This window comes from Crinia signifera, chromosome 6 (assembly GCF_055691185.1).
Source record: "Crinia signifera chromosome 6, ASM5569118v1, whole genome shotgun sequence".
Classification (NCBI taxonomy): domain Eukaryota; kingdom Metazoa; phylum Chordata; class Amphibia; order Anura; family Myobatrachidae; genus Crinia; species Crinia signifera.
Genome location: NC_139222.1, coordinates 202,851,788 through 202,869,220, shown reverse-complemented (window position 1 = coordinate 202,869,220; position 17,433 = coordinate 202,851,788). Strand labels below are relative to the sequence as shown.

Below are 17,433 nucleotides of genomic sequence, written 5' to 3'. Positions count from 1 at the left end.
TGTACTGTATATATTTCCATAATTTTTGACTAATTTAAACTGTCTCAATTGAAAGAATTACAATGTAGCATCAGTTTCTTCTGCCCACATTTTAGGCATTTTCATATAATGAACAAATTATTGTTTTCAAGTGAGGACTTGATCCAGACAGTCGCCATACCCAAAGAAACTAGTCTTGGCCTGAGCCTTGTTGGTGGCATAAGCAGAACAGAAGGACCATTTATCCACATTAAGGATATCATCCCTGGGGGAGACTGTCAAAAAGTGAGTAGTTTTAATGTTGTTATTTTTCAAATATAAATAAATGTATTAATCCCAATACTTCTCACGCGCTAATATAATGATAACAATTGTTTTTACAAGGTTTAATCACTTGGAAGCTTAGCCACAATGTTTCCCGAGGGCAAGGAAACCCCCAACCTGAATGTATTCCCCAAAAAGTGGTATAGCGCCTTAACACTTAAAAATATCCACAAGCTCCGTAATCGTTCATAAAATGGATGAAGATCGATTTCCAAGAATAATCTTTTATTTCCTTCTTTCAACAGTGGTAACGAAGGGGACGCATTTTTTTACCACTGTTGAAAGAAGGAAATAAAAGATTATTCTTGGAAAACTATCTTCATCCATTTTATGAAAGGGGCTATACAACTTTTTGGGGAATACATAAATATATGGCTAACTACTCCTCACCTCTACGAGGGGAAGTACCACCATTGCGGCTCCGAAACACTGCCATCTGTTGGCAGCGAGTGAAGCTACATCTACTAGCTTTAGGAGCACTTGCTTCGAGCGGGCTTGCTAGTGTGTGTGTGTGTGTGTGTATATGTATATATTTATTGTTTCCTGAGAGTGTAAAGGGTACTAGTGTACTTTGACGGCTCCCATCGCATGCCATATGTAGTGGCATGCGATGGAATGCGATGCGATTTTCCCGTGGTTTTGGGCATTTTTGCTAAAATCGCATGCGATTGCATGAGATCGGTACGCGTCCTACGACCTTTTCATACCCCCACTATCCACGTCGGCGTGGAGTTGAGAATAGAAAGTGTGGCGAGCGCAGCGAGCCACCGAGCCCGAAGCGTGGCACGCGGATATCTTCACAGGTATCCGTGTCCCCTCGCGGGCTTCACAGGTATCCGTGTCCCCCCTCGTGAAAGTACACAAGTACCGTGTAAAGATCTTATCCGGAAATAAAATCCTGATTCCCCCATCCCATTATTGGTCAGGATTCTGGCATTCCTTTGTCTTGGACATGTTTAATTACTCCGATTCCCCAACAGATCGCTGATCATCGGTGGCAGTGCAGGCAGGTCGGGGAATTGGGGCATTGTGACTGGTGATATATGGGAGCCATTAGATGCTCATGTCCTGTCTACTGCACACACATTACTGTCCTGCTGTTCTACAGTGCGCCCTATTTAAAGTTACACTCGACACACGTAAACCCTTTGACCAACATGGTACTTTACTAGTATGCCTGCTCACTTTCCAGTATGTGCCTCCAGTCTCTGGTCTGCTGTCTGAACCTGTGCTTTTGGGATCTGTGAAAGCCACTTCAATGCTTCTGTCTATGAGGCTGTTACCTTCATCCTGCAGCTCACTGCTATTTCCTGAGACCAAACATTGGCTCAGCCTGTGTTCAGTTTTCTCCTCCAGATCAGCTATTCTCCACCAGGTTCCATTCATTCTACAGTTTCAGGCCAGTGCAGCCTACTATTTTCTCCAGTGCGGATCTTGTCTGGCTCAAGTCGGCTCCTGTTTGCCACTTTCATTCCAATTCCATTATGGTTCTACCTGAGCTATTATCAGAGCACTCGGGTATATTGTCAAAAGTCATAGTGCTTTCAAGTGGCAAGTTTGTTGTCAGGTTTAATAGAGTGACTTCAAGCAAGTCTTCTGTATTTCAACTCACTTGCTCATTGCAAGGTAAAGTTGACTGTCTCTGTCACTTCAGTTGTACTCATTGTGTTCTAAGTCACCAACTGTGTATTCAGCACCACAGCTCCTAGTCTGTCTCTGAAACACTCTGCTCACTATACCACTGGTTCTTGTAGTTGGAGGGTCCTCTCCCTAAGTTTTTGTTCATGTCAGAGTCTCCACTAGGGTGACAAACTTTGGGACTGGGTGCTGGATCTATATCTCCCAGTAAATTGGCAGGTAATTGGCTTGACTACTAAGTGTTATAATCCAACTGTTTTCTCTTTTTATGTAAAAGTTTAGTTAAAAAAATTTAATGTCACAAATATTGTTGAAAAGTGCTTTATTGCTTCATATCAGGTAGTTTAGATGGAATTATGCTTACAACTACTGAGATTTGTTTTGGGTAAGGTGAATTGAGCTGTTCTTACAGCGAGGGGAACTTATCCCAGTGGGTGCAGCATGTTCTCTTCAGGAACAGGAATATTAATCTCCAAATGCAATTACCTTTCCACCACTAGAGGTCATCAATGACTTGAAGATATAGTCTTCAAAACATTAATTATTCTGTGTTTACATAACTTACATGATTTTAGGAGGAAGACATGTTCAATAATTGTGTATCCCAACTTGTACATTGAGTGAGTCGCATTGCCAGAATCATTTCAGTATTCTGGAAAGGGAAGAAAGTTGGAAGGAAAAGAAATTCCAATGCACTTTATAAATTCATTGCTTAGATTTCCAGTCATTAATCTTCAATTAAACTGGTAGAGTAAAGCTTCAAAGTGTCATAGCTATAGTAACCTATTTCTTTAAGATAGATCAGAGTTTCAACCTTACGGGGTATATTCAATCACTGTCGAAACTGCCGTCTTGCAGAAAAGACGGCAGTTTCCGACATGAATAGATCAGAAGTGGTTCTGACCTATTCAGTGCATACAAAATGCTACGTTACAGTGTTTCTCTGGAATTAGACTTTCAGTGAAAAAAAATAAAAAGGACACCCGATGCTGGCAGGAACTGCCGGCTCCCGCAACGCATCTCGTGGTTCATGATGTATTAAGGACACATTTGTACCTGCCAATAGGAGCTATACCAGGAGGAATATGGAACACAAAATACGGACAAGTTAGGACTGAAACACTGTGCTGGTTTTGATGGTTTTTAAACATTTATGAGGAATTCATTCATGTGGGCTATATTTCTTTTATATTATTAATTGCAGTAACTAATGTAATAAGAACTTTTACTAAAACACATAGTACTAGGCTAAATGTAATAGCCCACAATTTATTGTGTCTAGATAGTTGTAGCAGATTTAATGCGGTAATTACCAAACTGGTTTTGGCTTTAAACTAATTGCTGTTGTAAATCTAGTTTTATTCCTCTAGTTACTATTTCTCTAGAATTGAGTCTGCTCAGGCAGATAACGGGCTATGAGAACATTGGGCCCATTTTGTTTTTTTTTAATGGCTGTTCTGATGATTCACTGAATAGACTTTTTTTCTATTTGATTTTCGCTATATAGTCAAAATGGATAGCCAGAATCGCACCGTATCTACAGCTTAAATCACACTATGTCTCTTGCGCCAAAAGGTGCACAAAAAATGAGTAAATTATGACACAACCCAAAAGAATATAAATATAACCTGTAAAATATTGCCCCTCTCATGACAATGATTGATACTTTGGATATTGTAGGACAGACTGAGATACATGTAATCGGTACGTTACTAAAGTCTAATGTAGGGTACACACCAGGACGACCCGCTCACGATGCACATCGTGAGCGGGTCGTCAGTGTCTCGTCCGACTCGCTCACGGTGACGCGGGGGGGCACGACCCGCTCACGATGTGCACCGTGAGCGGGTCCGATCCGATGGCGACCCGCACCCGGCTGTATGGTCGTCATTGAGATCCTACCTGCAGCAGGTAGGATCTCAATAACGACCGACCGACCCGCGGGACCGCGCATCGGATCGGTATCGGTCCACACCAGGTCAGAAAAGGGCCCAATCAGCACACAATCTACATCCAATTGATCGGAATTGGATCTAGATTGTGGGGATCGGGCCCTAGTCGTCCTGGTGTGTACCCAGCATTACTTTCACCTATACATATTGGTGGGAGCTATTCTTGCTTTAACTAGCATTTATGTTTCATTAATTCACTAGGAATTCTCTTAACAACATTGTTCTATTTTTAGATTTGTCACACAAACACTGCAGCTACATGAGTAAGCTACATGGGGCCACATGAGTAAGAATACCTCTGTAGTTATACTATACCATTAAGAGGTTTGTTGGCCATAAGGACATCATTTCATTCTACTTGTGGAAGATCTTACATAATACGTTATCCAGATGTAATAGTTTGCAGCTTCCACCTTTGCATATAAAGATAATTATCTATGGGAAATGGGGGCAAGTTTTTTTTTATTGCCAAGGATATTTGAACAAATTTAGGGTGTTTTGAGGGTGCTGAATTCAAATGAAAGTAGCCTTTTTTTTTAACTGGTTTCAGTTCTTGAGATAATGCAAAACATAACTTGTTAGGGAACTTAAACTACGGTACACATTGGATGATATTTGTAATGTTTTTGCCGATTTCCGATGGATCGGAATGACAAAATCTAAATACTGTATCTCCCAGCAGTATGTCGCTGACTAGGCGTGCGCCAATGCACTTGCCAATTCTGCTGGGTCCTTGCCACTGCTGATCTCGATGGGTACACCCATTGTTTTAAGAAAATAGGAGCGGGGGGGGGGTTGTGCAAAGAGAGTAATCAGTGTTTAATAACCGCTCTTAAATTTTCAGATATGATGTTCTTTTTTGTGTATGATTGCTTAATTTAACGATGAAACAAAAGAGAATAGTAGTCACAGATTTAATTATTCCTCATCAGCAGAGGACAAAACAGGTTATAAATATATATATCCTGCTGATTTAAATGTATAACCTGCTCCTTTCATTACAATACAAGTTGTTAGTAAATGAGGTCATGTAGATCATGATAAAGTTACAGTGTAATTTAATCCCCAAAACAGTTTTGAAGCCTGAAATGTTGCACGATGACTGTTTCAATTTGGAATATAATGTGGCATGAGAAATCTACAAACGTCCAGTTAAATGCTAGATGATGGTAAATGAGGTCCTGCGGTTGATCGTACGACATATAAATATAGGCCAATTTCAGTGAATCATCAGAACAGCCATTAAAATAAACAAAATGGGCCCAATGTTGTAATAGCCTGTTATCTGCCTGAGCAGACTCAATTCTAGAGAAATACTAACTAGATTTACAACAGCAATTAGTCTAAAGCCAAAACCAGTTTGGTTTTGCCTGTAAGTTAATTACCGCATTAAATCTGCTACAACTATCTAGACACAATAAATTGTGGGCTATTACATTTAGCCCAGTACTGTATGTGTTTTAGTAGAAGTTCTTATTCCATTAGTTACTGCAATTAATAATATGAAAGAAATATAGCCCACATGAATGAATTCCTCATCAATGTTTAAAAACCATCAAAACCAGCACAGTGTTTCAGCCCTAACTTGTCCGTATTTTGTGTTCCATATTCCTCCTGGTATAGCTCCTATTGGCAGGTACAAATGTGTCCTTAATACATCATGAACCGCGAGATGCGTTGCGGGAGCCGGCAGTTCCTGCCAGCATCGGGTGTCCTTTTTCTTTTTTTTACTGAAAGTCTAATTCCATAGAAACACTGTAACGTAGCATTTTGTATGCAGATAGAGCTGCAGTCTTACATAGAATATAGGCATACTACATATCAGTTTCATCAGCAAAGTCTTATTCACTCACATACTGTAGTGATGTGATTAAGATGCAAAATCAAGCAAAAAGACTATCGGCACTGCTGAGTCACGCCATGGCTTGTCATGGCTGTTTAACGTTCAAGGAGACTAGATGTACTGTATGTGAGCAGTTTTTAAACCAATTTTTTTTGTTGTTTAAGACTATTTTTGTATATGCTCTCTAAATCGATTGTTTTAATCCATCTTTTGATAAAAAGAGTTTTTTACATATTGTAGAATAATTCAGTAGTGATTTACAGTTGAAGACCACCTGTGAAGGCCAAAGATACAGTACCTTGGGGATGCGGTCACTAGGTCTACAAGCAATAGGTTGAAAAGTATACAGTAGGTCGACAGTCACTAGGTCGACATTCATTATGTCAACATGGTCATTCGTCATACTTAACTATTGAAGTGGGAATAAAGTGAGAATGTAATAGGGTGCCCGAAGCATGGCGGCGTCCATGTCGACTTAAGTCGAGAAAGACACAACCCCCCCCCCTGAAAACACCTGTCAACCTAATGCATGTCAACCTATTTATTTCATGTGTTGACCTATAGTGGTCAACCTAATGACTGTTGACCCTATGACCCATACCTGTACCTTGATATACCTGGTTCAGCCATCCTCAGCGTGGGTGGGTTAAAGTCTAACTTAGGAAAAGGTACATTGATCTACATGCTATTAGTCCTACTGTGAGTGGAGATTAATTTGTATGCATGACCAATTTTTTTCATTGTACGTACATAGGAAAACACAGGCCACTTTATTTCAAGGGGTTGAACAAAAAATCACATATAATAAAATGCTTACACTGCTCCTCACCTCTATGGGGGGATGATGGGGGACTAGAGGATGTCTAATGGGGGAATTCAAGTTTAGCTCCATTCAGGCGCATACTGCCGACGGTGCTGACATTATTTTTATGATGTTCCGCCATTTTAGACGGGCTGGTAATTAGTAGTTTATAAACCAATAAGGAATTGCATCCATTTTATACACAGTCCCCTGTATGCCAGGGGCTCAAATGTAATTGGACAAAGTAATATAATATAAAATTAAATGCCAATTTTTTATACTTTGTCTAGAATCCTTTGCAGGCTATGGCTGCCTTAAGTCTTGAACCCATGGGCATCCTGGGTTTCCTCGTTTGTTATGCTTTCCTGTCCTTTAGTGCTGATGTCTTCATATGTTGTTTGTTCATGGGTCTTCCTGCCTTTAGTTGCCAACAAGTGAAATACATGCGTTTATCAGGTTGAGATCAGGCGATTGACTCTGCCATTGCAGAATATTCCACTTCTTTGCCTTGAAAATACAAACTAAAACAAAAACTCCCGGATTGCTTTCACAGGATGCTTTGGGTCATTGTCCATCTGTATTGTGACACGCCTTCCAATCATCTTTGGTGAATTTGACTGATTCTGAGCAGACAGTATGTCCCTGTACACCTCAGAATCCACCCGGATGCATCTGTTTTCTGTCACATCATCAATAAACACTAGTGATGCAGTGGCATTGGCAGCAATGCATGCCCATGCCATCACACCGCCTCCTCAGTGTTTTATAGACGATGTGGTATACTTCGGAGCCATTCCAGGTCTTCTGCATACTTTTACTTGCACACATTCTTGTACAGGTTGATCTAAGATTCAAGATTGCTGTCCCAGAACAGGTGTGGTATGACTGACCGACAGTCTGGATTCCAAAGGTCAGTATACCGACATGGGAATACTAACTGCTGGTACTCCCACTCTAATAAATCATTTGAATTGGTCCTAGACCACCAACTTATGGCACCTCTGTAAGAATCCCAAGGCACCCCAGGAAGCCACGGCACACAGTTTGGGAACTACTGCTTTATAACTTATTTAGAAATGTTTTGGTAAATAGCTAAAATGCCAAAAACTGTAAACATGACAGGCCATTGGTTCTCATGATTTGGAGTGGGAGAGAAAGTTAGATTTTTACTTATTGGATTTCCATTACTGCCTTATAAGCACTGACAGCTGATATTAACCCCTTATCAGCACACAGCTTTGTTTTTGCTGATTGAATTTATATATATAGGACATTACTAACAGCAGAATTAGGTTAATCAGCCAAGCTGGGCTAATGCCAATAGAATGATAAATAAATGTTGACTATTTAACATGGTTATTGTGTTACTGAACAAGCGGCATCCTAACTGATTTCTGCACATTTACACACTTGTGTGACAGGCTATATTTAAGGTTTTTCCTTATACTAATTGTGATATTAAGTGCTACAAACTGTGATATTTAGTCACCTATTTATTGTATTATTGTGATATTATTAATTTAAAAAAAAAATCAATACCAACAAGATTATCCCTTGTGAGTAGACAGCACTCTCTTTGGTCCTTTCAGGCTACTCCATTCCCCCTGAGAGTCCAGTGCCACCATTTGCCTTCCTAGGGGTCGATCCTACTATTTACAGTTAATTCACTGATGTGTGTCATTGTGGCAGTGGCCCCACTTTATGGCGGACAGAACTCTTATACAAGTTGTGGCAACCTCACCTTGCACCCTTCACAATTCAACTTCTTAAGGCTTGCATTTTGCATACACTATGCAATTTAGGCCGGATTTCACCCATTTGTGGCGCATCGGGACAATACATCGAGTGAAATCAGCCCAAATAGCATGTGTCTGACGTCTGTTCCGATGCACGTCAGATCAGAGCCGGAGATCATACGTCATGCCTGTAAGATCGCAGTGTCAGACCCTTCCCGGCGACATGTAACGGGAATCGCATGCAATACATTGCATGTCGAAGTAACGCATGCGATCCTTCCACCTGAGAGGCTCCCCGGTGGCTCAAGGGGAATTGGATGTGACTTCTCCCGTAGGAGAAGTCGCATAGTGTATGGGGGCCTTTAGTTGGTATGTATGCCAGTACTTTCCCAACATGGCACCTCCTCACTTTATCTTCATTATTTTTTATTACCCTCATCAGATAGTGTTTATGTTCATGGTATGTTTGATAATTGGATACTGTTGTATATTACATAATCTAAAATCCCAAAGTCCCACACATATAAAAACCTGATTGTATAAAACATTTAATAGATTGTTTTCTGACAATATTTCAGGTGAGATGCTAGAAAGGAACATGCATACAGTATGTGATGTGTATGTGTCTTATTACATTTTCTCAGCTCTGGGTTGTGTTAACAAGCTTAAATTTCCACTGGTGTAATCAGGTCAATGTAATGATTCTGCAGTGACATAACGGTGGGTTATCTTGATGAACTATATTCTGTGAGAGTATACGCAGTACTAACCTAGATTCATGCTTAATAGAGTATATGGTCACATTGACAAGGATAAGGCGTTTTTACAAAATTACATTAGTGACTTCACATAGAAAGAATCATATTTGCTCACTTATTTTAAAATAAATTTAGTTTCTTTTTTTTTCTCTCTTGGTTTCCATTCAGTTGCAAAAAAATATTTGTATTATTATTATTATTATTATTATTATTATTATTATTATATATTTTCAATATATACTTTTTTTATCAGAAGTTGTGCACTGAAAGGGCATTTTGTGCCCCCCTTTTTTTTACAATGGTCAAAGTGTGGACCTTTATTCTCTCCCCACCTCTTTGTCAATAATTAAAGCCAGTGAAATTTGGATATATTGTATCCAGTGTGACATACTGTATACATAAGCATAAGCAGGGCCCTCCACCCTTTCTCCTCTACATAATGAGGATAACTGTACAATTTTGTATGTACTGTATGTGAATTTGTATACGGTCTGCATTAGTCCGCACTTATGTTTCTAGTTATCAGCTTTATCTCCCTGTTTGGTGCTATTTATGAAATCCTCATAACATACATATAATATATATACCAGGAAACAAAGGGGGAAATTTAATAGGATGAGAGATTTATGAAGTGGGAGATTTGGTAAGAAATCTCCAGGTTTTTTTAAAGCGGCAATCATTTACACTGCTAAACCAGTATGATTTTGAAGTGTAAATGATTGCCGCTTTAAAAAAAAACTGGCGATTTATTACCAAATCTCTCACTTTATGAAACTATCATTCTATTAAATTTCACCCAGAGAGTGTTAGCATCCTGTCACTGGATGGGGGAACAACTGGTTTAATCCCAATATTGAATAGTTTTGCCATTAATGGTGGAGATGATGCAGATCCCCTCCCCCTCCAGTTGGTATTGGGATACGGAGCCTAGCTTTGCCTCCGGTTGCAACCTTAAAGTTCCACCCCAAGACTCCATATTGAACCATGGGCAAGTGAGTGAAACAGCAAGGATAACCATTGTTGAGTAAAACTATCAATCATCCTATGCATAGTTTCTTACCATTGATGGCCACTGGCCACTTCGCAATCAATGGTGAAAACATGTAGACGAGTACATATAGAAAATAGAAATATATTTTTTATATAAATGACAAAAAAAGAACAAATATAGGGGCAGATTTATTAAGCTTGGAGAAGAGATAAACTGGAGATAAAGCGGAGAAAAGGTAAAAGGAGATAAAGCATCAACCAATCAGCTGTGTTTGAAAAAGACAGTTGGGAGTTGATTGGCTGATGCTTTATTTCCTTTTACCTTTTCTCCGCTTTATCTCCAGTTTATCTCTTCTCCAAGCTTAATAAATCTGCCCCATAGTAACAAACACTTGTAGTTGATTCCTCAGTGGGTTTTCTTCTGCTGATTTGTTGCAGGTGAGTAATATCTGTGCATCTCAGTTGGCAGGTGCCAACATACTGTTTTTATTGCTGTTCTTATTGCAGCAGGAATTCCTGGCATCCGCATTTTTATCTTTTCCTTCCCCACTGTAAAAAAAATAAAATAATGTAAAATAATTTTAACCCCTTCCCGACATTGGACGTACATTTACGTCATGGTCGGGAAGTACTTCCCGACACATGGCATAAATGTACGTCATGCCATTAAACTGTCACCGCGTCTATAGACGCGGTGACAGTTTGGAGATGTCTGCTGTCCCTGACAGCAGACATCCCCCCTCGCCGCCCGGGGGGGGCAGGAATGCCCCCCCCGGTCGGCGATCGCTGTGATTGGCTGTTCAAATGTGAACAGCCAATCACAGCTATTTCTGTGTTACCGGCGGCTATGCCGCTCGGTAACACAGAAAACGGTGGTGATCGGTGCTGTTAAGTACAGCACCGATCACCACCGATCCGCGGTCACCCCCTCCCTCCCACCCGGCAGCACTATATCTTACCCGGGACCCGGCAGCCGTGTGGTGATCGGTGCTGTTATGCGCCGCAGCGCTGCCTCCCCCCTCCCTCCCTCCCTCCCTCCCCCCGCCAGCAGCAGCAGCAGCACTAGGCACTAGGGACATAGTAAAAATGAAAAAAAATAAAATGAAATGATTATATATATATATATATATATATATATATGTGTGTGTGTGTATGTGTGTATATACACACACACACACACACATATATATATATATATATATATATATATATATGTGTGTGTGTGTATATACACACACACATATATATATATATATATATATATATATATATATATATATATATGTGTGTGTATATACACATATATATATATATATATATATATGTGTGTATATACATATATATATATATATGTGTGTATATATATATATATATATACAGATAGATATTCCCGACCGAAGACGTATATATACGTCATGGTCGGGAGGTACTTCCCGACCGAAGACGTATATATACGTCATGGTTTTAAACTGTCACCGCGTCCATAGACGCGGTGACAGTTTGGAGATGTCTGCTGTCCCTGAGCCCCGGTCGGCGATCGCTGCGATTGGCTGTTCAAATGTGAACAGCCAATTGCAGCGTTTTCTGTGTTACCGGCGGCTAAGCCGCTCGGTAACACAGTGATCGGTGGTGATCGGTGCTGTTAAGAACAGCACCGATCACCACCGATCGCCAGCCCCCCCCCCCCTCCCACCCGGCAGCCCCCCTCACTCCCACCCACCCGGCTGCCGCAGCGCCAGCACCCCTCCCACCCCCCCGCCAGCCACAGCGCCAGCCCCCCTCCCAAAGCTGGTGACCAAAATGGGGTCACTTGTGGGGGGGTTCCACTGTATTGGTGCTTCGGGGGTCTTGCTAATGCGACATAGCACCCACCATTCATTCCACCACCAAAAATCACTCCTTCCCTTCTGAGTCCTGCCATGCACCCAACTGGTATTTTTTGGTCACATGTGAGGCATTGCCGTACTCGGGAGAAATTGGGGCACAGATTTTGGGGTGCTTTGTATCCTTCATTCCTTGTGAAAATGAAAAATTTTGAGCCAGATCTGCATTTTTGTGTAAAAAAATGTAATTTTTTACAGAAAAATGCAGTTCTGGCTCAAAATTTTTCATTTTCACAAGGAATGAAGGATACAAAGCACCCCAAAATCTGTGCCCCAATTTCTCCCGAGTACGGCAATGCCTCACATGTGACCAAAAAATACCAGTTGGGTGCATGGCAGGACTCAGAAGGGAAGGAGTGATTTTTGGATTTTGCAGCACAGATTTTGGTGGAATGAATGGTGGGTGCTATGTTGCACCAATACAGTGGAACCCCCCCACAAGTCACCCCATTTTGCAAACTACACCCTTCAGGGAATTCATCAAGGGGTATAGTGTACATTTCAAACCCCCAGGGGTTTCACCAATTTTGATACAACTGAGCTGTGAAAATGAAAAATTTTTTTTTTTTATTTTCACTGCCCAGTTGTACCACAATTGGTGAAACCCCTGGGGGTTTGAAATGTACACTATACCCCTAGATGAATTCCCTGAAGGGTGTAGTTTGCAAAATGGGGTCACTTGTGGGGGGGTTCCTAACTTTTAGCATCTTATGGTGCCTAGAAACCTACATGGTGCCTAAAAAATAATCTCATAAAAAGGAGGCTCCAAAATCAAGTAGGTGCTCCTTCTATTATGAAGCCTGTGGTTTGGTCACCGTGCACACTAGGGCCACATATAGGATATTTATGAAAACAAAAGAATTGGGGGAATCAATTTTTAGTCACATTTCTCTAGTAAAATCTACTGTATTCGTTAGAAAAATGTATTAAAATTGAAACTCTGCAAAAAAAATGAAATTTTGAAATTTCACCTACACTTTGTTTTAATTCCTGTGAAACACCTAAAGGGTTAACAAACTTCCAAAATGCTGTTTTGAATACTGTGAGGGGTGCAGTTTTTGAAATGGCATCATTTATGGGGGTGTCTCACATACAAGTCCCTCAAAGTCACATCAGAACTGAACTGGTCCCTAAAAAAATCAGTGTTTGAAATTTTCTTGAAAATTTGAGAATTTGCTATTCATATTTTACGCCTCCTAGTGTCCAAAAAAATTAAAAGGAAGTTGAAATAATGATGGCAACATAAAGTAGACATATGGTCTATGTTAGTTATTAACTATTTTGAGTGGTATGATTATTTGTCTCACAAGCAGAAAATTTAACATTTTGCAAATCGCTAAATTTTCCATTTTTTCACGACATTTTGGTATTTTTCACAAAAAAACACAGACTGTATCGACCCAAATTTACCACTAATTTGAAGTACAATGTGTCACGAAAAAACAATCTCAAAATCACTGGGATAAGTAAAAGCAAAAAAAAGTTATCCCCACTTAAGTGAGACATGTCAGATTTGAAAAAAATGGCTCTGTCAGGAACGCAAAAACTGGCTGCGTCAGGAAGGGGTTAATGTGCTATAGCAACAGCCTGATGCGAAGTAAAGCATGTATTTTACTTCAATACTGTTATTATAATGTTCCCATTGGCTGTACAATATATGGCTAGTGTGTCACTGGATTTTTAAGTTACATACCCCAATTCATTAGGGAAGGGTTTTCAAAGCCTTCTAGTTGATAATTCTCTCTTTCATTAGGATGGACGATTAAGACCTGGAGACCAGCTTGTATCTGTGAATAAAGAATCATTGGTTGGCGTGTCATGTGAGGAGGCAAAAAGCATATTAAATAGAGCAAAATTAAGGTACACTTTTTACTATGCAGTTTGGTCAATGTTTACTCAGGCTAGTAAATTACAGCTGTATTTGTGGGAACTATGGGGGGGGGTATTCAATCTAGGATCACGGCTGTCGATCCCTGCCGACAGCCGTGATCCTGGCCCATTTGCGGTCAGCCCGACAGCTGAACGACAGGCGGGATTCAATGTCCCGCCTGCCGATCGGCGCAAAGGGGGCGTGGCCGCAAAAACGGCCGTGGATTGTCGATCTGCGGCCGGGATTGCGACAATCCACGGCCGTTATCGGCAGAACGGGCCCGACAGCTTCTAAAGTCGGGCCCGTTCTGCCGTGATCCCGCTTCAATGCTGGCGCTAAAGACAGCATTGAATAGGGAGCCACCGCTATTTCCCCGTCAGAAATAGCGGCGACACATTGAATACCCCCCGTAAGTATACATAACTAGACTGTGTCTACCATTGTAACAAGCATTCATACCTCAGCATTTTCCTTTTTCTTATTTGTGTTGAGTGTAGGGAAAATTTGTCTTCTCTCATGTTTTGTCTTTGTGTGGATAATAAAACAAAGCAGCATCATGGTGGTTTCTTATATTTCTACCTGGCTTCTACCCATCATAATCTGCTCATCTAAACCAAGATCTAAGAAGTAACCAAATAAAATTAAAGAATTCTACCTGCAGTAGGTTATATACCGTATTTATCGGCGTATAACACGCACTTTTTTCCCCCTGAAAATAGGGGGCAAATGATGTATGCGTGTTATACGCCGATATAATGTTAAAAAGCCATGTTTTTACCATATACACCGCCGATATACCGGTAATATTCCGTACATACCGCACAGCAGCGTGGATCAGTAGCAGCGTGTGGAGTGTGAGGCAATCAGTAGGCAACGGCAAGCCGCGCCTTCCTCACGTCTAATTCTCGCGGCCGTCGAAGCGTAACCACGGCAACGCTCTGCACTGCGAGAGTTCGCTGTCTGAGGTAGGAGAACTTGTACCCGTCAGGTACAAGTAAAGTAGTGAAGTAAAGTGGGGTTTTGTGTACGGCGCAACAATGAACTAACAATTTAACAGATAAAATTAAAGTTTTTATTTAGAAATTTAAATTTTTTTCCTGAAATTTCCCTCTTAAAATGAAGATGCGTGTTATACGCCTGTGCGTGTTATACGCCGATAAATACGGTATGTATATCCCATTAAATAAATTGTGTAGACATTATGAGGGGCTTTGTAGGTTTTGGATTTCTTATGCTTTAGTCCAACTCGGTTCTACATTATTATGTTTTTTTTTTAAATCTTTTTCATGTACAAATATTTAAATACTAGGTGATTCATCGCGCCCTACGGGCGCTCTTCACACCGTCGTAAGGGGCTGCGCCCCCTTAATTTGTGAACGTTTGTATATGAGAAATATGGTTAGAATTGTATGAAAGATGCCCTGTATTGCAACTTAGGTGTCCGCGAATCGCGGGAGGGGGGGTCGCGGAGGGTGCCGCGAATTGCAGGAGGGGGGGTCGCGGGGGGTGCCGCGAATTGCAGGAGGGGGGGTTGTGGGGGGGTGGATGCTGCGAATCGCGGGAGGGGAGGGATTGCAGAGAATCGCGGGAGGGGGGTCGCGGGGTGGGTTGCCGCAAATCGCGGGAGGGGGGTTACGGGGGCGGGGGTTGCGGCGAATCATGGTAGGGGGGTCGCGGGGGGTGTGCCGTGAATCACGGGAGGGGGGGTCACGGGGTGGGGTGCCGAGAATCGCGGGGGGGTGTGTGTGTGCCGTGAATTGCGGGAGTGGGGGTTGCGGGGGGGGGTGGGGGGGGGGGTGTGACGCGAATCGCCACAAGAAAAATCAACACAGAAAGGTCAACACATGTAAATGTTGACATAAGTGTGGCACTTCATTGGTGTCCATGTCGACACATGAGAATGAATATGAAAACATTCAAAAAATGAAAAAAAAAACTTCAAAAACTCATGTCAACCTTTTTCATTGTCGACCATAGCCATGTCAGTGTTTTCCATGTGCAATTTAATTCTGGAGCTGCCGCGAATCGCGGGGGGGTGCCGCGAATTGCGGGAGAGGGGGTCGCGGGGGTGGGTGCCGCGAATCGCGGGAGGGGGGGTTACGGGGCGGGGGTTGCGGCGAATCATGGGAGGGGGGGTCGCGGGGGTGTGGCGTGAATCACGGGAGGGGGGGTCACGGTGTGGGGTGCCGAGAATCACGGGGGAGGTGTGTGTGTGTGTGCCGTGAATCGCGGGAGTGGGGGTTGTGGGGGGGGGGGGTGTGACGCAAATCGCCACAAGAAAAAATCAACACAGAAAGGTCAACACATGTAAATGTTGACATAAGTGTGGCACTTCATTGGTGTCCATGTCGACACATGAGAATCAATATGAAAATATTCAAAAAATTAAAAAAAAACTTCAAAAACTCATGTCAACCTTTTTCATTGTCGACCATAGCCATGTCAGTGTTTTCCATGTGCAATTTAATTTTGGAGCTGCCGCGGATCACGGGGGGTGCCGCGAATTGCGGGAGGGGGGGGTTGCGGGGGGTGGGTGCCGCGAATCGCGGGAGAGCGGGGTTCATGGGGGTTCCGGTGGGGGGTTGCCGCGAATTGCGGGAGGGGGGGGGTCGCAGGGGGGTGCCGGGGTGCCGCGAATCGCCGGAGGGGGGGTTGCGGGGGGTGTGACGCGAATCGCCACAAGAGAAAAATCAACACAGAAAGGTCAACACATGTAAATGTTGACATAAGTGTGGCACTTCATTGGTGTCCATGTCGACACATGAGAATGAATATGAAAATATTCAAAAAATGACAAAAAAAATTCAAAAACTCATGTCAACCTTTTTCATTGTCGACCATAGCCATGTCAGTGTTTTCCATGTGCAATTTAATTCTGGAGCTGCCGCGAATCACGGGGGGGTGCCGCGAATTGCGGGAGGGGGGTTGCGGGGGTGGGTGCCGCGAATCGCGGGAGGGCGGGGTTCACAGGGGTTCCGGTGGGGGGTTGCCGCGAATTGCGGGAGGTGGGGAGTCACGGGGGGTGCCGCGAATCGCGGGAGGGGGGGTTGCGGGGGGGTGTGACGCGAATCGCCACAAGAAAAAATCAACACAGAAAGGTCAACACATGTAAATGTTGACATAAGTGTGCCACTTCATTGGTGTCCATGTCGACACATGACAATGAATATGAAAAAATTAAAAAAAAATTAAAAATAAATCTTCAAAAACTCATGTCAACCTTTTTCATTGTCGACCATAGCCATGTCAGTGTTTTGCAGGTGCCATTTAATCCTGGGGCTGCTGCGAATTGCGGGGGGGGTGCCGCGAATCGCGGGTCGCAGGGGGGGTGCCGCCAATCGTGCAAGGGGGGGTCGCGGGGGGGGTTCTTTTTGCCGCGAATCGCAGGAGGGAGGTCGTGGGGGGGTGTTTTTTCCGCGAATCGGGGGGGGGGGTCACGGGGGAGGGTTTGCCGCGATTCGCGGGAGGGGGGGTCAAGGGGTGGTGGTTATGCCGCGAATTGCATGAGGGGTCGTGGGGGGTTCTTTTTGCAGCGAATCGCGGGAGAGGGGGTCGCGGGGGTGTTTTTGCTGCGAATCGCGGTAGGGGGGGTCGCGGGGGAGCGGGTGTTTTTGCCGCGAATCGCGGGAGGGGGGGGGCGCGCGGGGGGGGGAGGTTT

The 17,433-nt window shown here is 42.9% G+C and overlaps 1 protein-coding gene across 2 annotated transcripts in view; it reads left to right on the top strand.

The window, feature by feature from the left end:
• Nucleotides 1-17,433, top strand: part of STXBP4 (syntaxin binding protein 4) — a 146,899-nt gene that overhangs the window by 9,714 nt on the left and 119,752 nt on the right. For both annotated transcript variants that reach the window (XM_083148648.1, XM_083148647.1), the window contains exons 3-4: nt 132-264; nt 13,659-13,765. In XM_083148648.1, coding sequence (XP_083004774.1) covers nt 132-264; nt 13,659-13,765 — 240 coding nt within the window. The remainder of the gene's footprint in view (nt 1-131; nt 265-13,658; nt 13,766-17,433) is intronic.